The sequence below is a fragment of the Pelodiscus sinensis genome, chromosome 14, assembly GCF_052426305.1.
Source record: "Pelodiscus sinensis isolate ZL-2025 chromosome 14, ASM5242630v1, whole genome shotgun sequence".
Lineage (NCBI taxonomy): Eukaryota > Metazoa > Chordata > Testudines > Trionychidae > Pelodiscus > Pelodiscus sinensis.
Window position 1 is genome coordinate 45,513,622 of NC_143065.1, and position 24,264 is coordinate 45,537,885.

The window sequence follows — 24,264 nt, forward strand, 5'->3', positions numbered from 1 at the left end:
CCCTCTACCGGAAACCCACCGACCGCTACACTTACCTCATGCCTCCAGCTTGCATCCCAGACACATTTCTCAATCTATTGTATACAGCCAAGCCCCCCCCCCCCCTGAGATGGGGGGAGGGGGGAAAAAGACCAGGCCCCTCCAAATCTAGCCCCCTTCCTAGTCTCTCTCCCTGGGAGGCTGAGCCGAGGTGTCTGAGTTAATACACATTTGGGAGTCAGTGAGAATCTCACATCACATCACAGCGCTGGGCGGGGGGGAGGGGGGGGAGAAAGAGGAGAGAAGGCACCGGGTTACAGAGCAGACAGCACCCCCACTAGGCCACAATGCCATCTAGTCCCATTGACTTGTTACTGTTTAGTTTATCAATTTATTCTAATGGCACCTCCATCTGAGACAATTCCTCAGATTTGTCACCTAAAAAGAATCTCAGGTTTGGAAGTCTCCCTAACAGCCTCAGCCGTGCAGACAGAAGCAAAGAATTCACTTGGTTTCTCCGCAACATCCTTATCTTTGAGTTCTCCTTTAGCATCTCAAGCGTCCAAGGGCCCCACTGGATGTTTAGCCGGCTTCTTGCTTCTTATGTACTTAAACATTTTGTTATTACTTCTGGATTTTTTGGCTAGCTGCTCTTCAAACGCCTTTTTGGCTTTTCTTACTATAGTTTTACACTTACTTTGACAGAGTTTATGCTCCTTTCTGTGTTGATCCTTGGACAAGTGGAGACATGATGTATCTATCTCAGCACCAAGTCAGTCTATGGAGCTTCAGGATATGAAATGTATGTAAAACTAGCTGGAGTTACCCGGCGTTGCTTGGGAAACCGGAGGAACAAAATATAGAAAAACAGTAGTCCATTATCTTTTTTTGAATGGTAGAAAAGTTGCACTGATTTCTACAGGGATTAAAATATAGGTCAGCGTCATCCTCGGAAGGGTGCGACCCCAGGTGGAGGGGAGGTTACATGCGGGAGGGGCGCCCCAGCTCATGCCCAGGACTATAAGTGCCACAGGGGGCAGGGCGGGTGCCCGAGCCGTTTTGCACGTGGGGGTTGGGGCACTGCATGCTGGGAAGAAGGGGCAGGAGCGAGGGGCAGGCAAGAGGGTTGCTTATGTAACCTCGCGGGCAGGAGGGGGTGAGTCCCGGACAGCGCTGAGGGTGGCAGGCATGGGACCTAGGGTGGGTGGGGCAGCCCCTGCAGCGCAGAGCAGTGGATTACTTTTTGATTTTTTACAGCTTGAGCTCGGGCCCGATCGGGTCCAAAAGTACTTTCAAACCTTCTCCTGGATGAAAGGTTACCCCATGCAAAGTTTCATTGCGGAAGCTCTTATAGTGTCCAAGTTATTAGTGCACAAAGTTACAAACATTCTCCTTTAGATATTAGATTACATACATACATTTAAAAATGGTCAATTTTAGATTTTAACTTATTTATCGGCTATAATCATACCTGGATAGATTTGCTGTTTTCTAATTGTTTCATTTTGCCATAACTGATCCCAGATAGAAACACAAAAAACACAAATTCCAATTGACACAAATAACTGGGAGATTGTATTCATGTTGGTTAATTTATAAAAAGTTACTGTCAGCCATACTGTTATAAACTTCATTTGTATTTATTATAAAAAGTCTCATTTAAAATTATATAAAAGCGACAAAGTTACGTTAGTAAAACATTACCACAGCAGTCTTAAATCTTTGAAAAAGGGAGGATGAGAGATCTTTTAGGTTTGAAGATTAACAGAGAGAAAAATCAGTCAACTCCTGTTTTATCAAATCTGATAGTCCCATGACACAATTCTAACCAGATTTTAAATCAACATGCCTCCAACAATTTGCATAAGGATTAGGAAACAAGCAAAAACAACAGAAGTGGCTAGCATGTGTCATTCAGTTTGCTGCTAAAATCCTCTGAAAAAATTCACAATGACAGTCCACTAATATATGGACATCACAGCAGTACAAGAACTTTTCTTGCTGACAGAAGATTAAAGGTTAAAGAACATCTGAAATTCAGAAGTACTCACTTGACACTTTTTGAGTATACCACTATTTTAGCTAATTTAGTTGACCATTCACACAATATATTCAAATTTAGCACGTCAACTCGTGCTTTACATTTAGTTTCAATTTTTATGACAAAACATTTTACCAACAGTGAAAACACTTGAGCAAAACATTTCCTTCTCTAATGGCTACCAGGCCAGGAACGTTAATTAAATTAAGAGTACAGAGAGTCAACACAGGAAGTAGCTTATCATTACAAGAATCATTTTTTAATTTTTTTACAGTGTTGAGATTGAAACATATTCCACTTGAGCACAGCAGAAATTTAACCTGCAAAATTGGTTTTGTATCACAATTTGCATCAGAAGAAGGCAACACAGCTAGCTCATAACTAGTTAAAATATTTCTCCTTGATCACTGATTATTATAAATTCTTTAGAACACTATATGCTTCACTGCATTTTATATTCTGCCAGCTACTTTTTTATAATTTACATCGGCTTTATAAATGGTTTCCTTTAAAAGTCATGTGGAAAGTACAAACAATATAAGTATTAAACTCAAGGTCCTGAAATTTTACAAATAATTAAACTCATGTATCAAAATTATCACAGCTCTGTGGCTACTGTAGAGACTAATCAGGTTCCGTAACACACTGCTCCACAATTTCACGCAAGTTTGGATTCTCCATCGCAGCTGCTACTCTCTCTTTATCATTTATTTGCTTGTTGACTGCAAAAATATCAGATGAAAAGTAAGTCAGACACATTTTAGAAAGGAATTCTTATATGGATAATCACACTGTGCTAGGTATTTGAGCCTGCAGGAGGAGGTTCCTGCAGTCTCTGAAGACAATAGCAATCTCAAGAACTGGGAATGGGAGACAACAAAGGGATAAGAAATGAATTGTGGCATCTTTCCCCCAAAATTCGTTAAGTGCCACTCCCTGCAAAACTTATTGCCTACCTCTTCCTGTAAGCTGAGTGCCCACAGCCAGCAGCATCTGTTTATACTGATGGTTAACATCCACACATGCATCAGTGAACATAACAAAATTGATTCCACACATGGATGGAAAAAATTAGAGAGGACATTGCTCCTGGCATGCTGGAAATAGCATACAAGAGGGAAAACGACATGGTAGGGTGTTGAGCAGGGCACATCAGGTAGAACAAAGAGGAATTAGAAGGAGAAAAAGGGCAGAGAAGCAAGTGGGAGAAAGTGATTGCAAGTGACTGCACATGGCCTATCACTTGCATGGTATTTCTAGTCCAGAAAAGGAACATGCAACACCCCGCTTATGGAAGATACTCCACAGATCTTAAGTAACGTAAAATTTGTGAAGCCACAGCCTACCCTAAGCTCCTCTGAACCCCTCACTGCAAGTTAACAATATGGAACAAACATATTTTGCCTCCTTGTAACAAAAAAGCCTCCATCAAGTCATAACTGTCTGACATCTGCATCAACACGAACAAGTTTGAATTTTAATGCAGCAACCTAACATTTTGAGATTTCCCAACTGGCATGCCCCTGCAACACTGATACTGCATTAAGCAGGGATGCAAAATCCCTGTTAATCAGCTAACCTGTTAAACGCCAGGTTAGCCTAATGTTTAACTGGTTAACAGACTGAAGTGAGATCTGGACTGGGAACTGCCCCAGCCCGTTGGGAGCAGCTCCCAGACCACAGGGCTCCCACTCCCAGCCCCTTGCTGGGGCTGGGGCTCCCCGTGGACAGAGGCTGCTCTGGATGAGAGCAGCCCCTGTCCCTGGTGGGTGTGGAGCTGCTCCAGCCTTCACTGGTTAATGGGAACCAGTAAGCATCACCCATTTAGGAATGTTAATAAACATTAACATTAACTTTGCACATCCCTAGCATTAATTCCAGGTGTAATGGGTCACAAAGCTTGAAGCCAGAGTCATTCCGTTAATAAAAAGCCACTTACTGTCCTCTTCAGTGGTATGGGCACCTTCAGATATATAAATTTCCAGCTAGATAAGAAATAAACAATATTAGTCACACGTGAGTAGCTTTTCTCCTACACACTATGGCTACATCTACACTGTGTTTTTTTGGCTGAAGATATGCAAATGGAACACTCATTTGCATATCTTATGCTCTCATTTGCATATCCTCTGCCTATCCTTTTTGCAAAAGAGGTTTTTGCGATAAAAAGACGTGTGTAGACGGGGCCATTTGTCAGAACAAACCCCTTTTGCACAAGAGCCCATACAGTTTACAGGCTCTTGCGCAAAAGGGGGGTTTTCCGACAAATGGCCCCGTCTACACAGAGCTTTTTATCGCAAAAACCTCTTCCGCAAAAAGGATCGGAAGAGGATAAGCAAATGAGCGTGTGGGATATGCAAATGAGCACCCCATTTGCATATCTTCTGCCAAAAAAACCACGCCATATAGACGTCTCCTATCTCTGTGCACCCTGATTCGACAATTAACATTTGTGAATTTATCCAATCACTGTTGTCCACAGCAGGCAGGTCTCAAACTTTTTCGTCTGGATGATATTTTATGAAAAAGCCCTATGAATATCTCCCCTTCCATTTATAACCAATCACTCCTATTGTTGATCAAACTAAGATGGGCATATCAATGACTTGCACGGCACATTGTTACTGGGAAAATACCCACATGTATGTTCAGTTTTCTGGTAATACCGTTAAGCAGCTGGAAACAGGGAGGAGACGCAGCACTATCTTGCCAGCCAGCTCTCTGTAAACCACAAGCAAGCGTTGGTAGGTGCCGATGTAGGAGCTGTTTGTCTAGAAGAGGCTACAGGACTGCAACTGTCACTTTCCTAAACAGCTGATTTAAACACTTAAAAAAATATGATCCTTTCGAGGAGGAAATCCTAAGAGAGATTTACCATCTCTCCCTGCCCCCATTCCTTAAAAGCTCCTTATCACATCACTCTCAGCTTTTTGGGGGGAGGAGGACTAAGCGGGCTTTCTGTGGAAGAGTCAATGCAGTTCTGTCATTTGGCTGAGAAGGGGACATGAGGAAGCTGTCCAAGCCAAAAGGGTTTCTCTATCTTCACGTGGCTTAGTGGTGGCAAATCTGAGCTCAGCATCTTGTTACAGATCCCCTGCATGGAACTAGAATATTACATTACCATTCCAAACGTGGCTGGCTTTAATATTACGTATGACAGGTCTCAAAAAAGGCTATTCTCATGAAGCATCTGAATGGTAGCCACACATTAGAACTCCAAGGCTAACTTAGTTGTAGTGATGTTAATTACTGAAGTTCTCTGCTGTAAAAATTAAGGAACTGAACTACAAATAAAATTGTATTCACATAAAGCTCCAACAATATTAATTTGTTGCATACCCTTGATGCTAAAGTGACTGGTTAGGATTCAATAGCTGGTTGTGCAGTGTCACCAACACAATTTTCTATAAATATCGTTTGCAGTTTTTGAGGTGAGACTATTCCCAAAAGCACGAAGTCACTGGCAAGCAGTTACAAAAGCAAGGAAGTCCAGTGCTGAAACTCTGGTACAAGGAAATGACTCAAAGTATTGCAGCAAATATATGTAACATCACCCACATTATGGTGAAGTGACCTATGCCACACAAAGGCACCAACACTCAGGCTAGGTCTTTGCTGCCAAAGCAGGCCTTTGGGCTTTTTCCGCAACACAATTACCAACACGCACTAGTTATTTCACAGGATCAACACGTGCTTTTTGGCAGTGAAGACCAAGCCTTAGAGGTAGGATGTTAGACACGCTAAGAAATGTGAAACGTGTTTAAGTCCAGAGCCGAGCATTCCAAGTGAGATTTAGAAGAGCTACAAACCCACACGCTTTAGGTCATGAGCCAGTTTCTAACTATTGGGGTCAGAAGGAAAATGCTGTAAATAGAGGCTAACCAATAACTGCCTACTACACAGTTTCCTGCACATTGCACTGTAGTGGTTGGTTCTGGCTATACTGGGCTAGGCAGACCGCTGGCCTGATCCCACATGGCAGTTGCTGTGTTCCTATTTATGTTATAGGAACAAGACATCTCATTCCAAATGCTGGTTCTACCCCCTACCTCTGCAGTGCTTACAAATTCTCAGAGCAGACTCACTAACAGAGCCCACTCATTGCCCTTTTTCTTGTTTTGCAGAGACTCTTCACGAGCACAGTAGAGGACACCTTTATTCCTTAGCTGGAGTCCGAGTCGAAGACACTGGCCCATTTAGTCACCACCTTAACCTCAGGCAGCCCTGTCTCGCGTACACACTCAGGAATCATTGGGAACAGCCAGCAGTTAGTTCAAAGGTACAAACAACCCCAGGAAGTAGTTAAACATTAATGAAATTCACGGTGCCAGGGTGCTTTGACATTCTCCTGTGGCTCATAATTCTTTCCCTTGCAGGCATTAGGAGGACATAGATACTTGGGGTTGGGTGCGTGTTTTTTTTAAATGTCCTGCATTTTCCACAATCCATCCCCACCATGTGTCAAAAATCAAAAGACACATGGTGGTGGGAATGGGTTGTGAAAGAGTCATGAGCAGGGCCATCCTTACAAGGGTGCAGGGCCCGGGATATAGACACCAAGTTTCTTGTGCTAAGGGGTGCTCTTTCTGGCTCTGCCCAAGCCCACCTCCACCACTTCCCAGAAGGCCCTGCCCCAGCCCTTCTTACTCCCACCCTACCTCTTCCTGGCCAATCCCTTCTCCTCCCCTGAGCATGCCCCGCCCTTGCTCTTCTCCCCTTCCCTGAGCACTTCCTGGAGCCACGAAACAGCTGATCCATGGCAAGCGGTAGGAGCTGGGAGAGGGTGGGAGGCTCTAGTACCATGGCTGCCGGCGGCCGCTCCAGCCCCAGAGCATGGTGGCCCCCAAAGCACCTCCACTCGCGGTACCCGGGGAATGGCTCTGGTCAGGAGGGTTCCCTCAGCACATTTCTCCTTTCCACAGTTTAGCAATAACTGATTCATGTGGAAAGAACAAACAGGATTTTTTGTTGTTAAATGCTTTGAAGAACAAGAAAAATCGCTAGGACTTCTAAGTTCCTTTACATGCTGGACTGTGCAGCAAGAAACCCTATTATTCCATATGCAAATTACTATGCACAATTTAAAAACACCATCTTTCTGACCACAATTTTACAACCACGTAAGCAATCCTGCAGTTTGTTTGGTGTTTGTCATTTGGTATTGGGCATACATCCAAGCATAGTCTGATATAAGGATAGAAATTAACACTTTACCTTGTGCTTAAAAGGCAAACATCTCTGAAGTTTTATTCGCAAACAAAGCCCTGTTTAAAAACAAACAACAACCAGTTTGATTGGCAATTTCACAGAAAATCCAATAGGCATGTATTATAAACGTCACCAATACAATTGGCAACTGGCACCCCTGTAGCAGTCTCAGCAGAAAGATGATGAATGACTGACAAAGGAACCCTCTGAGCTCAAGATGGTGATCTGGAAGAACAATGAGGCTGAAGCAGGATAATGGGGAAGCCTGCTCTGTTCCCGCTTTGTACTAGAGCAGCGGTTCCCAACCTTTTCCAGATGGGGACCCAGTTTGACAATTCAGGAAGACTTGGTGACCCAGGGCAATTCAAAAAAAATGTGTGAATGGCTCCTCAAGAGCCACCTGGGGAGACACCTGGCGACCCATATTTGGGTCCTGACCCATAGGTTGGGAAACCCTGACCTAGAGAGAGTCTTTAGTCAATAAGGTGCCTGGAGGCTAATCACTCCTCTCCTCCCCTCCCTTTAGTCTGCATTCCTGTAGTAGAGGCCTGCGGCTGCATTTAACCTCTGCTGAATACATAATGCAGCTATTTCTTTCAGAAGATTTCTTAGTTACAAGCCCAGCAAACAGCCTGCATAGAACACGATCTTGGAACAACGTAGGGGAGCAGGGAATCCTCCTGTCTCCTAAGTGTATCATCTACCCCAGGTAGCCACCCCTGGCCTAATTTCCAATATATATGAAATTCTTTGTAAAACTCTGACCAAGTGTTCAGTACCATACAAACCACAGAAAGGAAACAGTCGTTGTCCTAGGAACATTAGGATTTAAATCATGGATTAATTTGAAAAGCAGCAAGTGAAACTTAATATTAATTTTTACCCGACAGTTTCCATGCAAGGTTCAAACAGTGTTAGCTATTGTTTTGTTAGTCTTTAAGGTGTTACTAGACTATTTGTTGTTTTCCTAGTTACAGACTAACTCAACTACCCCTCTGAAATGTTATCTAAATTAGGCCTTTCCATCATATTCATCACTGCAGTAGCAATCTGGTTAAGTGACATGCAACTAGCCTAGAGAGAAATATCTGAAATCTAAATTGTTTATCTTCATAATCATTAGCACAGGGCAGGCAGAGAAAGAGGATGCTTGAATCTACTAACTAGAGAGTATGTCAGACCCAAGCAAGCACTCAGTAATTCTTTGGGACAGAAGACCACTGCACCTCTGTGACCCATTTCCAGCCATCCCCTGGTCTGTCCAACCTCAGTTAGAGCAGTAACTACCACAACTCTCTCAGTCACCAGTTCCTTTCAGAGCGTAAATATCCAGGCAGGCGTAGACTCTCTCGCGTACAGACATGTTTGTTTACTCTAAGCGGAACGAAAATAAGGAGAACCCGTGCACAGGTTCTGGGCATTCCGCAAATTAGTGACAACAAACGGCAATACAGTACAATCAGCTCCCCCCTTCCACCAAACAGCAGCTCTAGAAATACCAACACCTCAATATATTGGCCCATGCCTCAAAAGTCATTTGAAACCAACAGGCCCTCCAATATGCCCTGTAAGTCAACACATCTGCGCTACTTCAGAGCAGGAACAGGAGGGACTGGAGAGCCCTAAGGCCTTCATGGAGAACATCCTGACACCCATTCCCCAGGCCTGGAAGGATCAGATATACAAGTGGTAAATGTTAATCTTGCTATACAAACACAGAGCAATGAAAAATTTGATAACATTTTACAAATAGGTACAATAAGGAAAACGATGCTCGATAACTTAGAGCCTGACTTAAGAATATTAACTTCATATACTTCAACATGTGATTTTCAATATTTGTGTTTTAATGGTTAAAGTTTTTGCTTTTTGAATCTCATCATGAGATTAAACAAGTATCTGACTCTCCCCCGTTATCAAACCAGCCAATACTTTTCTATAACTGAAAATTTAAAAAACAATAAATGTAAAAAGCTTAAAAATAAGCACTGATATTATCTGTCAACATTAAAAAAAATTATTTCTGCCAAACCCAGTGCTATCAAGGGGGATAAGAATTCAGCACCTCCACAGATTACAACTCTGAGTAGACTAGTCACAGGCTATTTAGGGCCCAGTAGGTAAAAAGACATAAAACACCAATTTAAAATCAAGAAGTCTGTGCACGAGAGGACTTCTGACTAACTGCTTATGAAAAAACTTAAAAAACAACAACTACTCTAGTAGTACCTTAAAGACTAAGATGAACACGTAGATGATATCATGAGCTTTCGTGGGCACAACTCACTTCTTCAGATGACAGGCGTGCTGGAAGTCCAGATCCAAAAATAAGTAAGGGAAGGAGGAAGGGGGAGACTTGTCCTCTTATATGCGCTATGCTACATAGCTGCTTAATCATAATTGCCCTTTCCTTTCACAGAATGAGGAACTGTGGAGAAACAGAGGTCACTCTGATTTCCACAAGCTTTGTTTACCTGTGATCTAACTGTGGCAATCAAGTTCACAGCATGTTATTAGTCTCCTATTTTACTTTTTAAACATCAGAGTAAAAATCTTCATACTCTTTAAAAACCACACACTGTAATTAATAGTTATTGTACATGAGCCTGACTACCACAATTTGAGGGTGCTTTGCACCTCATCAAATCTGGTTTTTGTAAGGGCTTTATACTAGCTTCCAATATGAATACTCTTATTCTACACAAGGGCATTATGTGTGGACTAGAAGAGTTTTTACACAGTGAGATAGCATGGACCACCTACTGAGCTTCAAATTCACACCCTTATTTCAGAATAGCATCCCTATGTAAATAAGCTCTAAATAAATGATTAGGTAACTGCCAGTCCTAAAATAGGCCATTTGTACTTCACTTTCCCATACAAAGAAGTGGAGTGATACTTCAGCATGATTTGTTTCCTGGTTAAATTCGGAATGTTTATTTTGCTTTAAAGAAAAAAGCATTTAAAATTTAAAGTAAGAATCCACTGTGGGTGTTACCCTAGAATTCTAAAGCTTGCTAATCTTACTGTGTTATAACTAAGCAGCATAACTTCAGAGAGCAGAGGTCTAATTTCATCACAAGAAGGAAACAGGCTAAATGACATTAGGGGTGTGAAGGACTAGTCGATTATCCGATAAGCAAATGCTTATCGGATACTTGATAGGACAGTCGACTAGTTGCTCCCCTCTACCCCTTGCTGCCTCTATCAGCAGGTGCCTCATAGCATTTCGAAGCGGCAGTGCCATGTGGACCCCAGGCTCCATGCAGAGCTTTCGCCTTTGAAGTGTAGTAACATCCTTAAATGACATCCCAACTAAGTACATAGTTAAAAAAAAAATAAACAAGAGTATAGAACCCTGTTCTAGCTTGTTACCTTTTATTAGTCCCTAACAAGGATGTCAATGGGTAATGCTTAACTGGTGATGGTTGCCGGGTAACGGTTAACACTGGTACCTGGGAGCAGCCTCCTGCCCACCAGGTCCCCCATGGGGCCTGGGAGCAGCTGGGCCAAAACAGGCCCCTGCCGCCTGCAGTGAGGGCTGCTGTAGCCCAGCCCCATCTGGAGGTGGGCGGGGGGCTGTCCCTATCTCCTTTAATCTGTTAAATGTAATGTTATCACTATATTTAACCCTTTAGCCAATTAAACAGGGCTTGGGGCCTGAACCAGATGGCCTCTCAAGGTCCTTTCCAGTTCTAGCGTGTAAATGGGATTTTACATCCCTAATCGGGTTTGTTTTTAATCAAGCTCTGACAAACTGCTTTTCTTTAAAATGCTGTAGTAATGCAGAATCATGCAGCATTTTTTAAACATATCCTTCTAGCCCAGTGTTTCTTAAACTTTAAGACCAAGGAACACGAAGGATTTTTTGTTGAGCAAAAAAACAGGGGGCGGGGAAAAGTTAGAGAAAAAAAGTTGCCTGCCCCTTTAAGGGCAGCCATTTTGAACTCTGTTCTCCGCGGCGCACCTCCAACTGCCTTGCAGCACACCGGTATGCCGCATAACACAGTTTCAGAAACACTGTTCTAGCCTGAGTAAAAATCAACTCTACCAGCTATTCATATTCAGGAGGGTATGAACTGGTAAATGTGCAATCCCTAGATTGTAATCCCCAAAAATTAAAAGTGGAACTTCAGTTGTTAACAGGCCTAGACACAGGACCCATCACAGATCTAATGCCAGTGTACTTTCTTGCATGAGTAAGAACTGCTGAAGACAGCCCATTTTGTTATTTCTCTTAAATCAGTACAGATTATTCTTGAGACAAGACTATACCATAAGCCACCTTGGACTGCTTAGCTTTGAAGCAATAAGGCAAATACTAATGCCCTAGCTGTACCTGAGGTGTTAAACATTTTAACACACTCAGAGCAACATTAGGCTGTTAAATGGTTTATTTCCACAACATACGATATTGCACCTGTCTTCAGAAGTCGTGCTGTATAGATTATCCACAGGGACCAGTCCGATATCCTAGTTTGCACTACCAAATGTAGAAATTATAAAACAGTAGTCGGTCTGTGTCTGAGACAGCCATTTATGAAAACTGCTGTTAAGCCAAATACAACTCAAACTAGTTTGGCTAGGGCCTAATAAGTAGCAATCATATACACATTACTCACAATTCCTTTTCTTCCTCTTAACTGAGAGCTTCTTAGAACTACCCAGTCATGAAGTGGATTTCTGAAAGACATCATCCCTAAACTAGACCTACAAGATCTTTTTGCTTTATATAAAAGGTACTAATTTCAAGAAATATTATACTATTTTTAAATGCTTTGTGTAATGCTTTCTGAAATAGAAGTCCAGGCCAAAAAAAAAAAAAAAAAAAAAAAAAACCACTTTATTTTTAAAAATGTTACTCAGCTGAACCACCACTGTGTTTGGTTTACTGTTGCACATTTTAGAAGAAAACTATTTTGGCCATTTAAGGAAATATGAATCTTACCAATGAGAGTTGCCAAAGAACAATGAGGTACTGTAGGCGTAAACCTGATAATAACGAGATATTCATCTTCCCCTATCTCGTGCACTTCAACACAACTTTCCGTTACTACTTCCAGTTCTTCTAAAGTATTAGGCTTCTCTGGATCCCGGATAGTTCGAATTATATCTAAAGCAGAAGGACATAAACCAGAAATGAAATACCTGTTATAAATTAGAGGATGGGGGGAGGAGGAAGTCATAGGTTTTTAACAAGATCTTTCCAGCCTGGCTTTTTCTACTCCTCTCCAGGAGAGGCCGGATTACAGCCACATCTTGCTAACTCAAATATCCCCCTCTCCGTCAGTTACCACACCACCACAGTGGCTCTAGAATGGTGTGCACAAGGCTTCAATATGGCCTCCGATTCAGTATTTGCTGGTTTTTGCTCTTCTGGCTAAAAGCTAAAATGGAATTTGATTCGTGACTAGAGATGTAAAAGAATAACTGATAAGCATCACCCTGCAGCAGGGGGCTAATCTCCCGTTAATCGGTTAACCAATTAAATGGGATTTTATATCCCTATCTGTAATGTGCAGAAGAAATGCTTTTGCCACCAGATTTGGTTTTACTATTGAGATTGTAGACTAGATGACTTAACGTTGGAGTAATTCCAAGCCACTACAGGAAAATATTACTAGAGATACACAATTTTTATTGCATTGTTTTACAGTTGTCTTGGGGTACTGGAGATTCAGGATGGAATTTTCAAAGGAGGTAGCATTCGTGTAAAGGGGTCAAGAGGACCTTAAAATTATGTAATTATTTAACACCTCAGAAGAAACTCTACTAGTTGCAGCCCCTAGGATAAAAGTTACAGGAGTTCTCAAGAATCATATTGAGAGTACATACTGTTTGCCAGGTGGCTCAGGAAGAAATCCTTCTACTATTGCCTCCCATGGTTCAGAACTGAACTGCCCAAGTGCACTGTGGTCTCCCACATATACTTCTCTGATACAACAGTGGCAAACTTTTTCTTGGCAATAATAATTGGTTGTTACAGGGAACTGCTAAAATCAGGATAATATGGTAGACGGACAAGTGATCTTGTATATAGCAATTACGACATTCTTCAAAGTCTAGAACAGGGGTGGGGAACCTCAGGCCGGGGGCAGATGTAGCCCCTGGCACACCCGGATCCAGCCCCTGAGGCTCAGGGCCCCTCTGGTATTGGGAAGCTTGTGCTGGTGCACCAGCCTTCCCATCTCCCCACTGTGGGGCTGAAGCACACAAAATCTACTAGGCTGGGGCCCCCGGCCTCTGATGTGGAGAGTATCTTTCTCTGAGTCAAAGGCCACACTTTTTTTCTTCTCACTGCTGTGCAGCCCCTGACTGATTTTTCTGTGGGTCAGTGGCCCGCAGCCCAAAAAAGGTTCCCTCCACCCCTGGTCTAAAAGCACCACAAGAGTCCAACTATGCCAAGAGTTCTCAGATACTTTGCATGAACCCTCTGCTAACCTACAAAGAAGTTATTCAGATTCCATTGGACAGTGAAAAAATCTTTGTACTCAGACCCAGTGCACATAAAACAAAACAGAAAGGAGCAGCCAGCTTCACTTTTTCACTCTGTACTTTGTTTGGAATTACTCACTCTGTCGTTCTCTTGGAAGATTTCAGATAGGTCTGGTTTTGCTAATAAACCCACTTAAAAAAAGACATTTTTATCTCCTTTACCTTTCAATTTCTGAAGTAGGCTCTACCTGGAAAAGGTTGAAACCATCTTAAAGAGGCTAGTACCCAAGTGCAGAAACAAGGCACTAATCTACATCTATCCATAGCAGCTGAAAAGAGCCCCAGCCATGATAATTTTCTTATTCACATAAAGGGTGGGAACCCATTATATCACGGCACTTGATACACTGAGGTGTTCAACTAAATAGCTGGAGTGCATTACAGCATATTTTTCTTTTACACTGTAATAATTTAAATAGGCTTCACTGTACAAGTAGAGAAATAGTTTTGTTCCTTTGTTTTAAAGGATGTCATTTTATCTCCATGTGCCCCAATGTCGCTTAGGTTACATAAAAGCCACACCTTATTGCAGTGCACCTGACAAAGTAATGAGCTTTTAAAGACCCGAACAATGACTTGGGCACTCTTGCACATCCATGCAGTTTTCACCTGTCTTGGTCACTAATCAATACAGACCTGAAGTGACCTTCGTAACTATCAGCCCTTTCTGAGTTTGCCTGACATTAACTGCAAAGGGTGTCTGGCCTGTACCCTAGACATAGGGATAAATTAAGGTGGTAACTTCCTCAGTGTAAAAACATGAAGTAGTCCTGTAGCACCTTAGATTATGTCTACACAGCAAAGTTACTTTGGGGTATCAAGAGGTATCCCGAAATGGCTACCCCAGGTTTTTTGTATATGTCCCCTATATTTCACCATCTCTGCAAACCTCATTCTATGAGGAGTATGGAATGGCTCGAAATAGCGCTTTATTTCGGAATTTGGCGCTGTGTGGACAGTGCCAAATGACAAAATAAGCTATTTCAAAATAGAATCATAGAACCATAGGGCTGGAAAAGACCTCAGAAGGCATCAAGTCCAGCCCCCTGCTCTAGGCAGGACCAATCCCAACTAAATCAACCCGGCCAGGGCTTTGTCAAGCCGAGACTCAAACACCTCTAGGGATGGAGACTCCACTACTTCCCTAGGGAACCCATTCCAGTGCTTCACCACCCTCCTAGTGAAATAGTTTTTCCTAATATCCAACCTGGACCTCTCCCACCACAACTTGAGACCATTGCTCCTTGTTCTGCCATCTGTCACCACTGAGAACAGCCTCTCTCCAGCCTCTTTGGAACCTCCCATCAGGAAGCTGAAGGCTGCTATCAAATCCCCCCTCACTCTTTGCTTCTGCAGACTAAACAGACCCAAGTCCCTCAGCCTCTCCTCATAGGTCATATCCTCCAGCCCCGAATCATTTTGGTTGATTACAATCAACTTAAACTTGAAATAAGCTTGTTTTGAGTTTCGGGGGCTGCATAGACCTGCCCTTAGAGAGGAGCAAAATGCGTGTGTGTGTGTGTGTGTGTGAGTGTGTGCACACGTGTGTGTGTGTGAGAGAGAGAGAGAGAGAGGGGGAGAGGAGCAAAATGCACACGTGAGTGTGTGTGTGAGAGAGAGAGAGAGAGAGAGAGAGAGAGAGGCAAAATGCACACGTGTGTACACACACACGCACACGCAGGTACCCTGAGCTCCCTGGGCACAGCCCGTAGCGAGCGGAGCGGGGCGGGGCGGTTCGCCCGCAGAGCTCAGCCCCCCGCTGGCGGGCCGCGGTGCCTCGCCCACTGGCTCCCTGCCGAGGCGCCCGCCGCGGGGCAAGGGCCAGGGCGGGGGAGCCTCCCAGCGCCGCCCTCGGCGGTCCCGGCCCCGATAGTCACCGTACACCTCGAGCGCCTTGTCCTGCTCCATGGCCGGGCCGCCGCTACGGAGCCCGGGGAGCCCCAGCAGCCTGCCCAGCGCGTGCGACAGCAGCCCGGACACCAGCGCCATCCTGCCGCTCCGCCATCGGAGGGGCGCGGCTCCGCGCGGCCACCGTCCCGCCGCTCGGCAGCTTCCGGGCAGGGCTCCGAGGGGGCGGGGCTGGGGCTGAGGGGCGGGGCTTTGAAGGCACGTGGGCTGTTGCGCGTAGAGCTGGGTGGGTGGCCCCGGGGAAAGGGGTGTGCGCGTGCGCGTGCCCGCAGGGTGCTAATGCAGCGCGCAACGTATCTGTCGTAGTGTGAATTGGGCAGCAGCTGCACAGCGCACCTCGTCTGGTTTCGTAGTCTGCGAGGTGCACAGCCAGCTGCCGGAGCGTCAGTCCTGTGGGCCGGGGAGTGTTTTATGTTCAGGAAATAAATGCATAAGGCCGTTGTATCTTGGTGGGGGAAGGGGTTGTGGGGATGTCTTAGTGTAATATTGTGAACCTGTTACATTTGAGAGTTTTTACTTAGGGAAACTCTGGTGTTGACACGCGCAGGAGCAGAGTAAAAGTCTATGGCTCTCTGCAAAATCATACTAGTTTCAAATATTAGCGCCTTATACGATTTTGAAAGAGCACCCAATAAAGTGTTAGATTTCATCTCCCATTACAGAGTAATTAGTTCGGTTTTTAAGGTCAAACCAGTTCGGAGTTACAAAATGATCAGAACATGAGTGAAAAAGTCTGAGAGGGGTTAAGTGGGAACGTCCACACTGCCAAGCCCATTATTTCAAAATAAGGTGCTGGTTCCCTTGAAATAATGAGTGTATTCCCTAAGGAAAGCAGGAGTTGTTTCTGTATAGTTATTTTGGGAGTTATTATTTTTATTATTTTTAAATAGGTTATTTCAAAATAATTTCCTAGTGTTGACATGTTCTTACAGACTAACAGATATGGATGGTTGGACAATGGGAGCTATGGTGCGTTAAGGTTTGGTCCAGGTTCTAGACTCCTAAACTCTTTGAGTCCCAATTGCCTGTTCAAATATGTCCCCAAACTCAGTGACAAAAGGTTGAATCTGAGGTTGGGAGCCCATTGAAAACAGAGGTCACAACACAAAATGGACCATGCAACAAGGACTAGCTAGCAGACAACCCCTCCGATGATCCCTTGTGGACTGAGCAGACACAGCTCTCAGTATGACTTGGTCCCATCTAGAGACCAATTCCATGAGATGCGCCTTGGTTGCGCTGTAAAACCAGCACGCACCGAGCCTACAAATCCCAGCATGCATTACTCCCTCTGGCCACACGCGCCGCTAGTCTTTGCCGCAAGGCGGTCTGGGAGTTGTAGTCTCAGTAGAATGCCCGCTTCCTAAAGCGGAGGGGGAGATTTCCGGGTCTCCTCAGGCCAAGCGAGACGCGTGGGTCAGCTGGCCGGAAGTCGCGGGCGCCGAAGCCGGAAGTCGGGTGTGAGGGGCGCGGGCTGCCCCCCGCAGGATGGCGGGGGAGCTGCGGGTGCTGCTGGTGCCGCTCGCGCAGGAGGCCGGGAGCCCCCCGGGGGTCCCCGCGCGGGCCAAGCTCAGCGGGGCGCAGGGCGCCCTGGGGACGCTGCTGCGCTCCGGGGGCCTCCAGCTCCGGGCCCTGGCCGCGGGCAGAGCCGGCCGGGCCCGCACCAGCCCCCTGCCGGGGCCGTGGGCGGAGTAAGTGGCGGGGGGGCCGTGGGGCGCTGGTGGCGCGAGTGGGGCTGCCCCTGGCACCTGGGGCGGCGGGAGCTGCGCGGCCCGGGGGGGGATCCTGCCAGTCGGTTCCGGGGGGGGGGGGCTGTCAGTCGGTTTCGGGGGGGGGATCCTGTCAGTCGGTTCCTGGGGGGGGGGGCTGTCAGTCGGTTTCGGGGGGGGGGATCCTGCCAGTCGGTTCCTGGGGGGGGGGCTGTCAGTCGGTTTCGGGGGGGGGATCCTGTCAGTCGGTTCCTGGGGGGGGGGGGGGGTTTCGGGGGGGGGATCCTGTCAGTCGGTTCCTGGGGGGGGGGCTGCCAGTCGGTTCCGGGGGGGGGGGGGATCCTGTCAGTCGGTTCCTGGGGGGGGGCTGCCAGTCGGTTCCGGGGGGGGGGGATCCTGTCAGTCGGTTCCTGGGGGGGGGGCTGTCAGTCGGTTTCGGGGGGGGGATCCTGTCAGTCGGTTCCTGGGGGGGGGGCTGTCAGTCGGTTTCGGGGGGGGGATCCTGTCAGTCGGTTCCTGGGGGGGGGGCTGTCAGTCGGTTTCGGGGGGGGGATCCTGTCAGTCGGTTCCTGGGGGGGGGGCTGTCAGTCGGTTTCGGGGGGGGGATCCTGTCAGTCGGTTCCTGGGGGGGGGGGCTGCCAGTCGGTTCCTGGGGGGGGGGGGCTGTCAGTCGGTTCCTGGGGGGGGGGGATCCTGCCAGTCGGTTCGGGGGGGGGATCCTGTCAGTCGGTTCCTGGGGGGGGGCTGCCAGTCGGTTCCGGGGGGGGGGCTGTCAGTCGGTTCCTGGTGCTGACGAGGCTGACGGGGCAGGCTGGCCGTGTCCCATGCTGGGCCCGAGCGGGGCAGTTCACGTTCACCGTTCCTCACGGGCTCCCACCCTGGTCCTAGGGAGCCAGGTGCCACCCTGCGCTGCTGTCTCTGTATCAGAGGTACCTGTGCTGGGTGGCAGCTGGCTCCCTGCGATCGGGGCCAGCAGGCGGGAGCCAGTATGTGCCAGGAGCCGGCTTAAAAGCTGGTTTCTGGTGTGCCCCAGCTGCCAGGGAACTGGACGCCACCGTGGGTGTGTGTAACTGCTGCGTTTTTCAGCTGTTACATGGTGACACAATTACCCGTTTTTAACATCCCTAATGTTTTTTTGTGTCGCCTAACCCACTTTCTGATCTCTGACGGCAGAGATGCTAGCCGGCCAGTCTACTTAGAATTGCCCTGTCCAATATGTGCTAACTATTTATTGCTAAACTACCTGTTCCGCCTATGACCCTGGAAGAACTTTTCGCGGACCAGAAGAAGAGCTCTCTGTCACTGTGTAGCAGCTTGAAAGCTTTTCTCTTACCAATAGAAGTTGCTCCAGTAAGATATTTCACCCACCTTTCTGAAGAAGAGGAGTCTCCCCTTGCTTGTAACACAAACTGCCTGAAAATTGAAGCATTGCTGTCAGCTTAAAAATTGCATTATGCTTTAAAAGTGGTGTGCCTATTGTTACAAGTAACACTTATGATCACTCTAAGTAAAATAGATAAGAGCAAGAAAATATTTTTCCTTTTTAGTGTTTAGTTTGGACGTTTGATAGCATTTTGCAGTATAGTATACTTCATTAGTGTTCTCTCCATGTCCCCATTTTGTGCATGTGTGAGTTACAGTGGTGTAGACAGAAGGGCCCAGTTGGTTGGGCCCTGACTTTGGGTAGATGGGCAAGAATGGGGGGAGCAGGACAGAAGGGATGGGAGTCAAGCACGGTAAGCTGTAGTGCCCCAGCCTTATTCCCTGGCTGTCTTGCCGGGTGGAGCCAGGTAAGCCCTTGTGCTCCGATCCCACTTCCTGGTTGGAGCATTGGGCAGGCTGCAGGCGGGTGGGCCTGGGTGCAAAGTGGGTGAGCCACGGCCCACTCAGACTCACTGTGGTATGCCCCTGAATAAAACACCACGCTGGATATTTTCAAACTGCTTTGGTATGTTTTCTGAACTTTGGAATCGACTTGAAGTTGAAAAGAGAATAATGTGAATAAATGTAACATTAAGTATTTTTATTAAATATAGCTTCATATGGGAGGATGCAGAAAATAATGATCCACAACGAGACAAGTCAAAACTACTGGCTCTTAGTAAAAACAATGAACTGTTTGTCTATGCACTCAAGGGAGAGGATGGAAAATCTGACACAACTGCCTTGTACAGTTTGAATGAAGAAACACTTAAAAAACTTCTGGAAGTTAAAAATATTAGTGAGTACATTCAATGTATATTCTATATATTTACTCTTTGGAGATTATAGTCCAAATTAGGGATGTCAACGGATAGTCGACTACACAATTAACCGATATGCCTGGGCCTAGCATTTACTCCTGTCGAGTACACGCACACTTCCTCTTGCTGCCTCTGATATAGAAGTTGCAAGGCAGGGAGGGAGGTGGAAGCCAGTTTTAGGATGGCTTTCCACTTGTGCTGGCTCCGTGGATCCATCTCTCCCTCCCCTTTCCCCCACACTGCCTCCCACAGAGGCAGCAAGGGGGCAGGGATAGGCTTTTAATACAGCTCCCTGCACATACTGGCTCTGTGGCACCACCTGCTCCTTCCCTCCCCACCCACCTCCTGCTGCCTTCCACAGAGACAATGGGTAGGAGGCAGGCGGGAGCTGGCATGCACAGAGAGATCCATGAAACTGCCTGTCCCCCTTGCTGCCTTTCACGAGCACTGGCTCCTGCAGAGCTGTATACCCCTTTTCCCCCCGTCTTCCAATGCTGCTGCCTCTGATAGAGAGGCAGCAGTATGGGGGGACAGGTGCGGGAAGCAGCTTTCATACTGGCTCCTCATGCATATTGGCTCCTGTGGGGCTGTCTTCCTCCCCCCCCTCCCCCATGCTGCTGTCTCTTTTTCAGAGGCAGTGGGGGTGGGGCAGACAGGAGCCAATGCTTGCGGGGAGCCAGTGTTTAAGCTGGCTCCCCCTGCAAGCACCAGCTTCCACCTGTCCACCCCTTGCGTATAAATGTGTAGCCGCTAACATTTCCAGCGGCTACATGTTTACATCAATAGCTGATTGCTAACATACCTAGTCCAAATTTTTCAACAACTATTAACATGTGAATGGGCTGCAGGATTAGGCCTTAGTAAGGTGTAAAATATTTTATGCTGTCATTTAAAAAACAACAAATAGTCTAGTAGCACCTTAAAGACTAACAAAACATGTAGATGGTATCATGAGCTTTTGTGGGTATAACCCACTTCTTCAGATGACCGGAGTGTTGGAAGTCCAGATCCAAGAATATATAAGGGAAGGAGGAGGAGGAGAAAAAAGATAATCTATTCACATTCCTTTTTCTCCTTTTTTTTCCCTCCTCCCTCCCCCCTTCCCTTATTTATTCTTGGATCTGGACTTTTAATACTCCAGTCATCTGAAGAAGTGGGTTTTGCCCACGAAAGCTCATGATACCATCTACATGTTTTGTTAGTCTTTAAGGTGCTACTAAACTACTATTTGTCGTTTTTAAAGTTTTTCTAGTTACAGACTAATTCGGATACCCCTCTGAAGTTTTTAATGTTGTGGGTTTGGGACTGCCTGTGTTGATGAGGCATGTGCTTTCTCATCTGAAATGCTAATGGATTTTCGGAATGGCTATGATATAAATATTACAGATGGGCATGCACTGCACCTAGTCAGATGAATGTCAGAAAATGTTATAGTTGAGACTATACTCTCCAATCCTGCAGAGTCTTAAGCATATACTTAGCTTTACACACTACTGTGACTAGCCTGTTGAAGTCCTTGTATAAAGTTAAACACATGTACATTTTGCAGGATCCGGGCTTTGATGTATTAAATACATTTAATATCCCCTGAGCTAAAGTCATCTTGCTGAAGTATCTTATTTTCAAAATTAGTATTTATAGTGCTTACCAAAATGTTGTTTGTGTTTATCCTGTTGCCTTTGTGCAACAGAAATTGATTAAACATATTAATGCTATTCTTGGAACTGTTCTGACCTCAGTGATCTTGGCACCTAGTTTGATCAAAAGGCTTGGCCACTGAATTTAAATAATAATCTTAATAAAGTGTCTCACCAAACAAACTATCATTTTGGATATGTAAACACTGATTATTTAAAAATAATTTTACAGGTGTTCCTTCAGTATCATCTCTGAGGATTCTGTCATTTAAAAAGAGCTCATCTTTACTACTGCTGAATCACTTTATTCTTGTGCACCTTGATTTTCCTGAAGAAGATACGGAAGTAGAGGCACCTGACTGCTTTGTCCTTGACTTGTCTCCACAAGCTTTGGAAAGAATAACAGATGTGAACTTTTGTAGAGGGGTTTTATTTTTGTTGGATAATTCTGGCAGGATATGTATCCTTTGCAATGGAGACTGTTTCCAAATATAGTTGATCAGGAGAAGTAAAATCATGTTCTGAAGAAAAAAATGTGGATATCAGGGGACAATATTTCTTAAAATCCTTTCAGAATTAAATACACTTTTTGTGAAGGAATTTCAGGCCTTGCTATTTTGAAGTTATTTTATCCATCTAGTCCATATAATAGCATAGTTCAGTGCTCATCATTGCAGTGTGAGAAGCTGAACTAAAGGTCCCAATACTGATCTCACCAGACCTACGGAGATTCATTATTACACTGGGGCTACGTCTACACTGGCATGATTTTCTGGAAATGCTTTTAATGGAAAAGTTTTCCATTAAAAGCATTTTCGGAAAAGAGCGTCTAGATTGGCAGGACGCTTTTCCGCAAAAGCACTTTTTACGGAAAAGCGTCCGTGGCCAATCTAGACGTGCTTTTCCGCCAAAAAGCCCCGATCGCCATTTTTGCGATCAGGGCTTTTTTGCAGAAAACAAATCTCTGTTGTCTACACTGGCCCTTTTGCGCAAAAGTTTTTCGGAAAAAGACTTTTGCCCAAACAGCAGCAGCATAGTATTTCCGCAAAAGCACTGACAATCTTACATGAGATCGTCAGTGCTTTTGTGGAAATTCAAGTGGCCAGTGTAGACAGCTGGCAAGTTTTTCTGGAAAAGCGGCTGATTTTCCGGAAAAACTGGCCAGTCTAGACACAGCCTGTAGCTGCTAACTTTTTGGTCTTGTAAGCAGGATGATAGCCATTTGCTTCACAGACTGTTCAGTTATCTCTGTTCCAGCTAATTTTTCTTATATTGTGTAATAATCCCACTACTTTGTTTTTTTAACTGTGTCTGGGAATAAGCAATTGCCAAAAAATGTGAAGAGAAGCCCAGGGATTTTAAATAACTATTCAGATTTTAATTGCTTTTAATTACATTCCTAATGGTTTTATAGATTTATTCTAACAATTTCAGAAGATCTCTTCAAAGCAATTTATAGGTTGTATTTTCTAAGACAACTATATGAGGTCATTGAAATCTGATCAAATTCTGTAGCCTGTTGTCCCGCTAAATAGCAGGCCATGACCAGTGGTACAAGTTCTCACATGAGACTGGAGTCTGTTGCATCATTTTTGGAGGCTGTCTTGTTAATGCTTCTACTCCATGCTCTTATCTAGAATTCAAAAACAGATAACAGCTGCATCCAAAACAATTGCTTGTGAATATTTTTCAAGCATCCTGTCATCAATTCTCCAGTATTTATAATGTTAATTACTAGTCTTACAGATTGTTTTACTTCAGCTTCAGTTCACTCAGTCTAAAACTGTTATTCCAACTACCTTGCAATTTGTAGTCATCATTTAAAAAAGACCTCTTCTCTTCTTCTCTACTCTTTGTTAATTAAAACTCTACATTGCACAGTTTTGCATTTATAAATCAAAAACCTATATTGTCTAAGAGTGAAGTTTGGGGTATCAGGGAATGCGGATATTGTTCAATATGTACTCTATCAGCATAGAATTTTTTAATCAAATTGGACGGTTAGTTTTTGATGAGGCAGAGCCCATGTTCTACTTGGCATTTGTACAGCACTTAACTCAATGGAGTTCTGATCCTGAATGGGCCTTAGTGCTACTACGAAAGATAATACATAGATGATTAATTCTTAATACCTCACTGTGCAAGAACTTGAAGACTATCTACATCCACACCTGCCTTGGGAAACAAAGTAAAATAAATTCACTGTCATGTTTTGTTATGTGTTTTTTTCCTTACTGGACAATTTGAAACTTGTCGCTTTCTTTGACGTTGCCATACAGACATATTTGATACAATAGATGGCGCGCATCTCGCAGATGTTGACGTTGCACTCTTCCGAGCATATGTGCAGGATGAGAACAAGACTTCAACCGGCATGTCTCCCCTCACTTCGATAAAGGTGTCACATGATCTCAATGTTGCTGTGATCGTTAATTCCTCCAATTGTGCCATTTCTATTGATCTAAATTTGTATTTCAGGTAGGTTTGCTGCAGAATTTTAAATGCATTTTTATGAGATCAGTTAATTTTAAATTTTTGCCAGTCTTGCTCCTGTTGACATTAGAAGCCAAATTCCCATCAGTGTCCATTTGGGCAGGACTGGGCCTGAGATATATTAAAGAATCACGTTTCTTCAGATTTTGAAAATGAGTTTTCTTCAATATGCGTTCTTCTATTTGGGCAAGCAGAAGAATAGTCTTTGGTACCATTGCTGTAGGAGGCAACAGGTATATTGTGATAGCATTGTGTAGTAGCCACTCCTTGAAGTCTGTGCAGGTGTTAAATAACATAAGAATGGCCGTATTGGGTCAGACCAAAGGTCCATCTAGCTCAGTAGCCTGTCTGCCGACAGTGGCCAGCACCAGGTACCCCAGAGAGGGTGGACCGAAGACAATGATCAAGCGATTTGTCTCCTGCCATCCATCTCCAGCCTCTGACAAACAGAGGCCCAGGGACACCATTTCTATCCCCTGGCTAATAGCCTTTTATGGACCTAACCTCCATGAAATTATCTAGCTTCTCTTTAAACTCTGTTATAGTCCTAG

General features: G+C 45.0%; 2 protein-coding genes across 3 annotated transcripts in view; one reads left to right on the forward strand and one right to left on the reverse strand.

Annotated features, from left to right (window-relative positions):
* Positions 1 to 1,598: 1,598 nt before the first annotated feature.
* CIAO2A (cytosolic iron-sulfur assembly component 2A) lies at positions 1,599 to 15,807 on the reverse strand. Its single transcript, XM_075896801.2, has 5 exons — positions 15,601 to 15,807; positions 12,177 to 12,341; positions 7,235 to 7,284; positions 3,960 to 4,005; positions 1,599 to 2,742 (listed from the first exon to the last, which is right to left on the reverse strand). Exons 1-5 carry the CDS (start codon positions 15,710 to 15,712, stop codon positions 2,645 to 2,647), a joined length of 471 nt encoding a protein of 156 aa, XP_075752916.1. The 5' UTR covers positions 15,713 to 15,807; the 3' UTR covers positions 1,599 to 2,644.
* Positions 15,808 to 17,058: 1,251 nt separating this feature from the next.
* Positions 17,059 to 24,264, forward strand: part of SPG11 (SPG11 vesicle trafficking associated, spatacsin) — a 69,463-nt gene continuing 62,257 nt past the window's right edge. The window contains exons 1-4 of one of the 2 annotated variants that reach the window (XM_075896796.2): positions 17,059 to 17,322; positions 19,377 to 19,561; positions 21,453 to 21,680; positions 23,500 to 23,698. In XM_075896796.2, coding sequence (XP_075752911.2) covers positions 17,120 to 17,322; positions 19,377 to 19,561; positions 21,453 to 21,680; positions 23,500 to 23,698 — 815 coding nt within the window. In that variant the 5' untranslated portion in view covers positions 17,059 to 17,119. The remainder of the gene's footprint in view (positions 17,323 to 19,376; positions 19,562 to 21,452; positions 21,681 to 23,499; positions 23,699 to 24,264) is intronic. The other variant, XM_075896795.2, reaches the window with a different exon arrangement.

Coding starts and splice junctions, on each gene's coding strand:
- CIAO2A (XM_075896801.2), bottom strand. CDS start 15,712: ATGGCGCTGGTGTCCGGGCTGCTGTCGCACGCGCTGGGCAGGCTGCTG. Junction 7,285..12,176: donor TTCTTTGGCAACTCTCATTG/GTAAGATTCATA, acceptor GTTTTTAAACAG/GGCTTTGTTTGCGAATAAAA. Junction 2,743..3,959: donor CCATACCACTGAAGAGGACA/GTAAGTGGCTTT, acceptor ATATTTTTGCAG/TCAACAAGCAAATAAATGAT.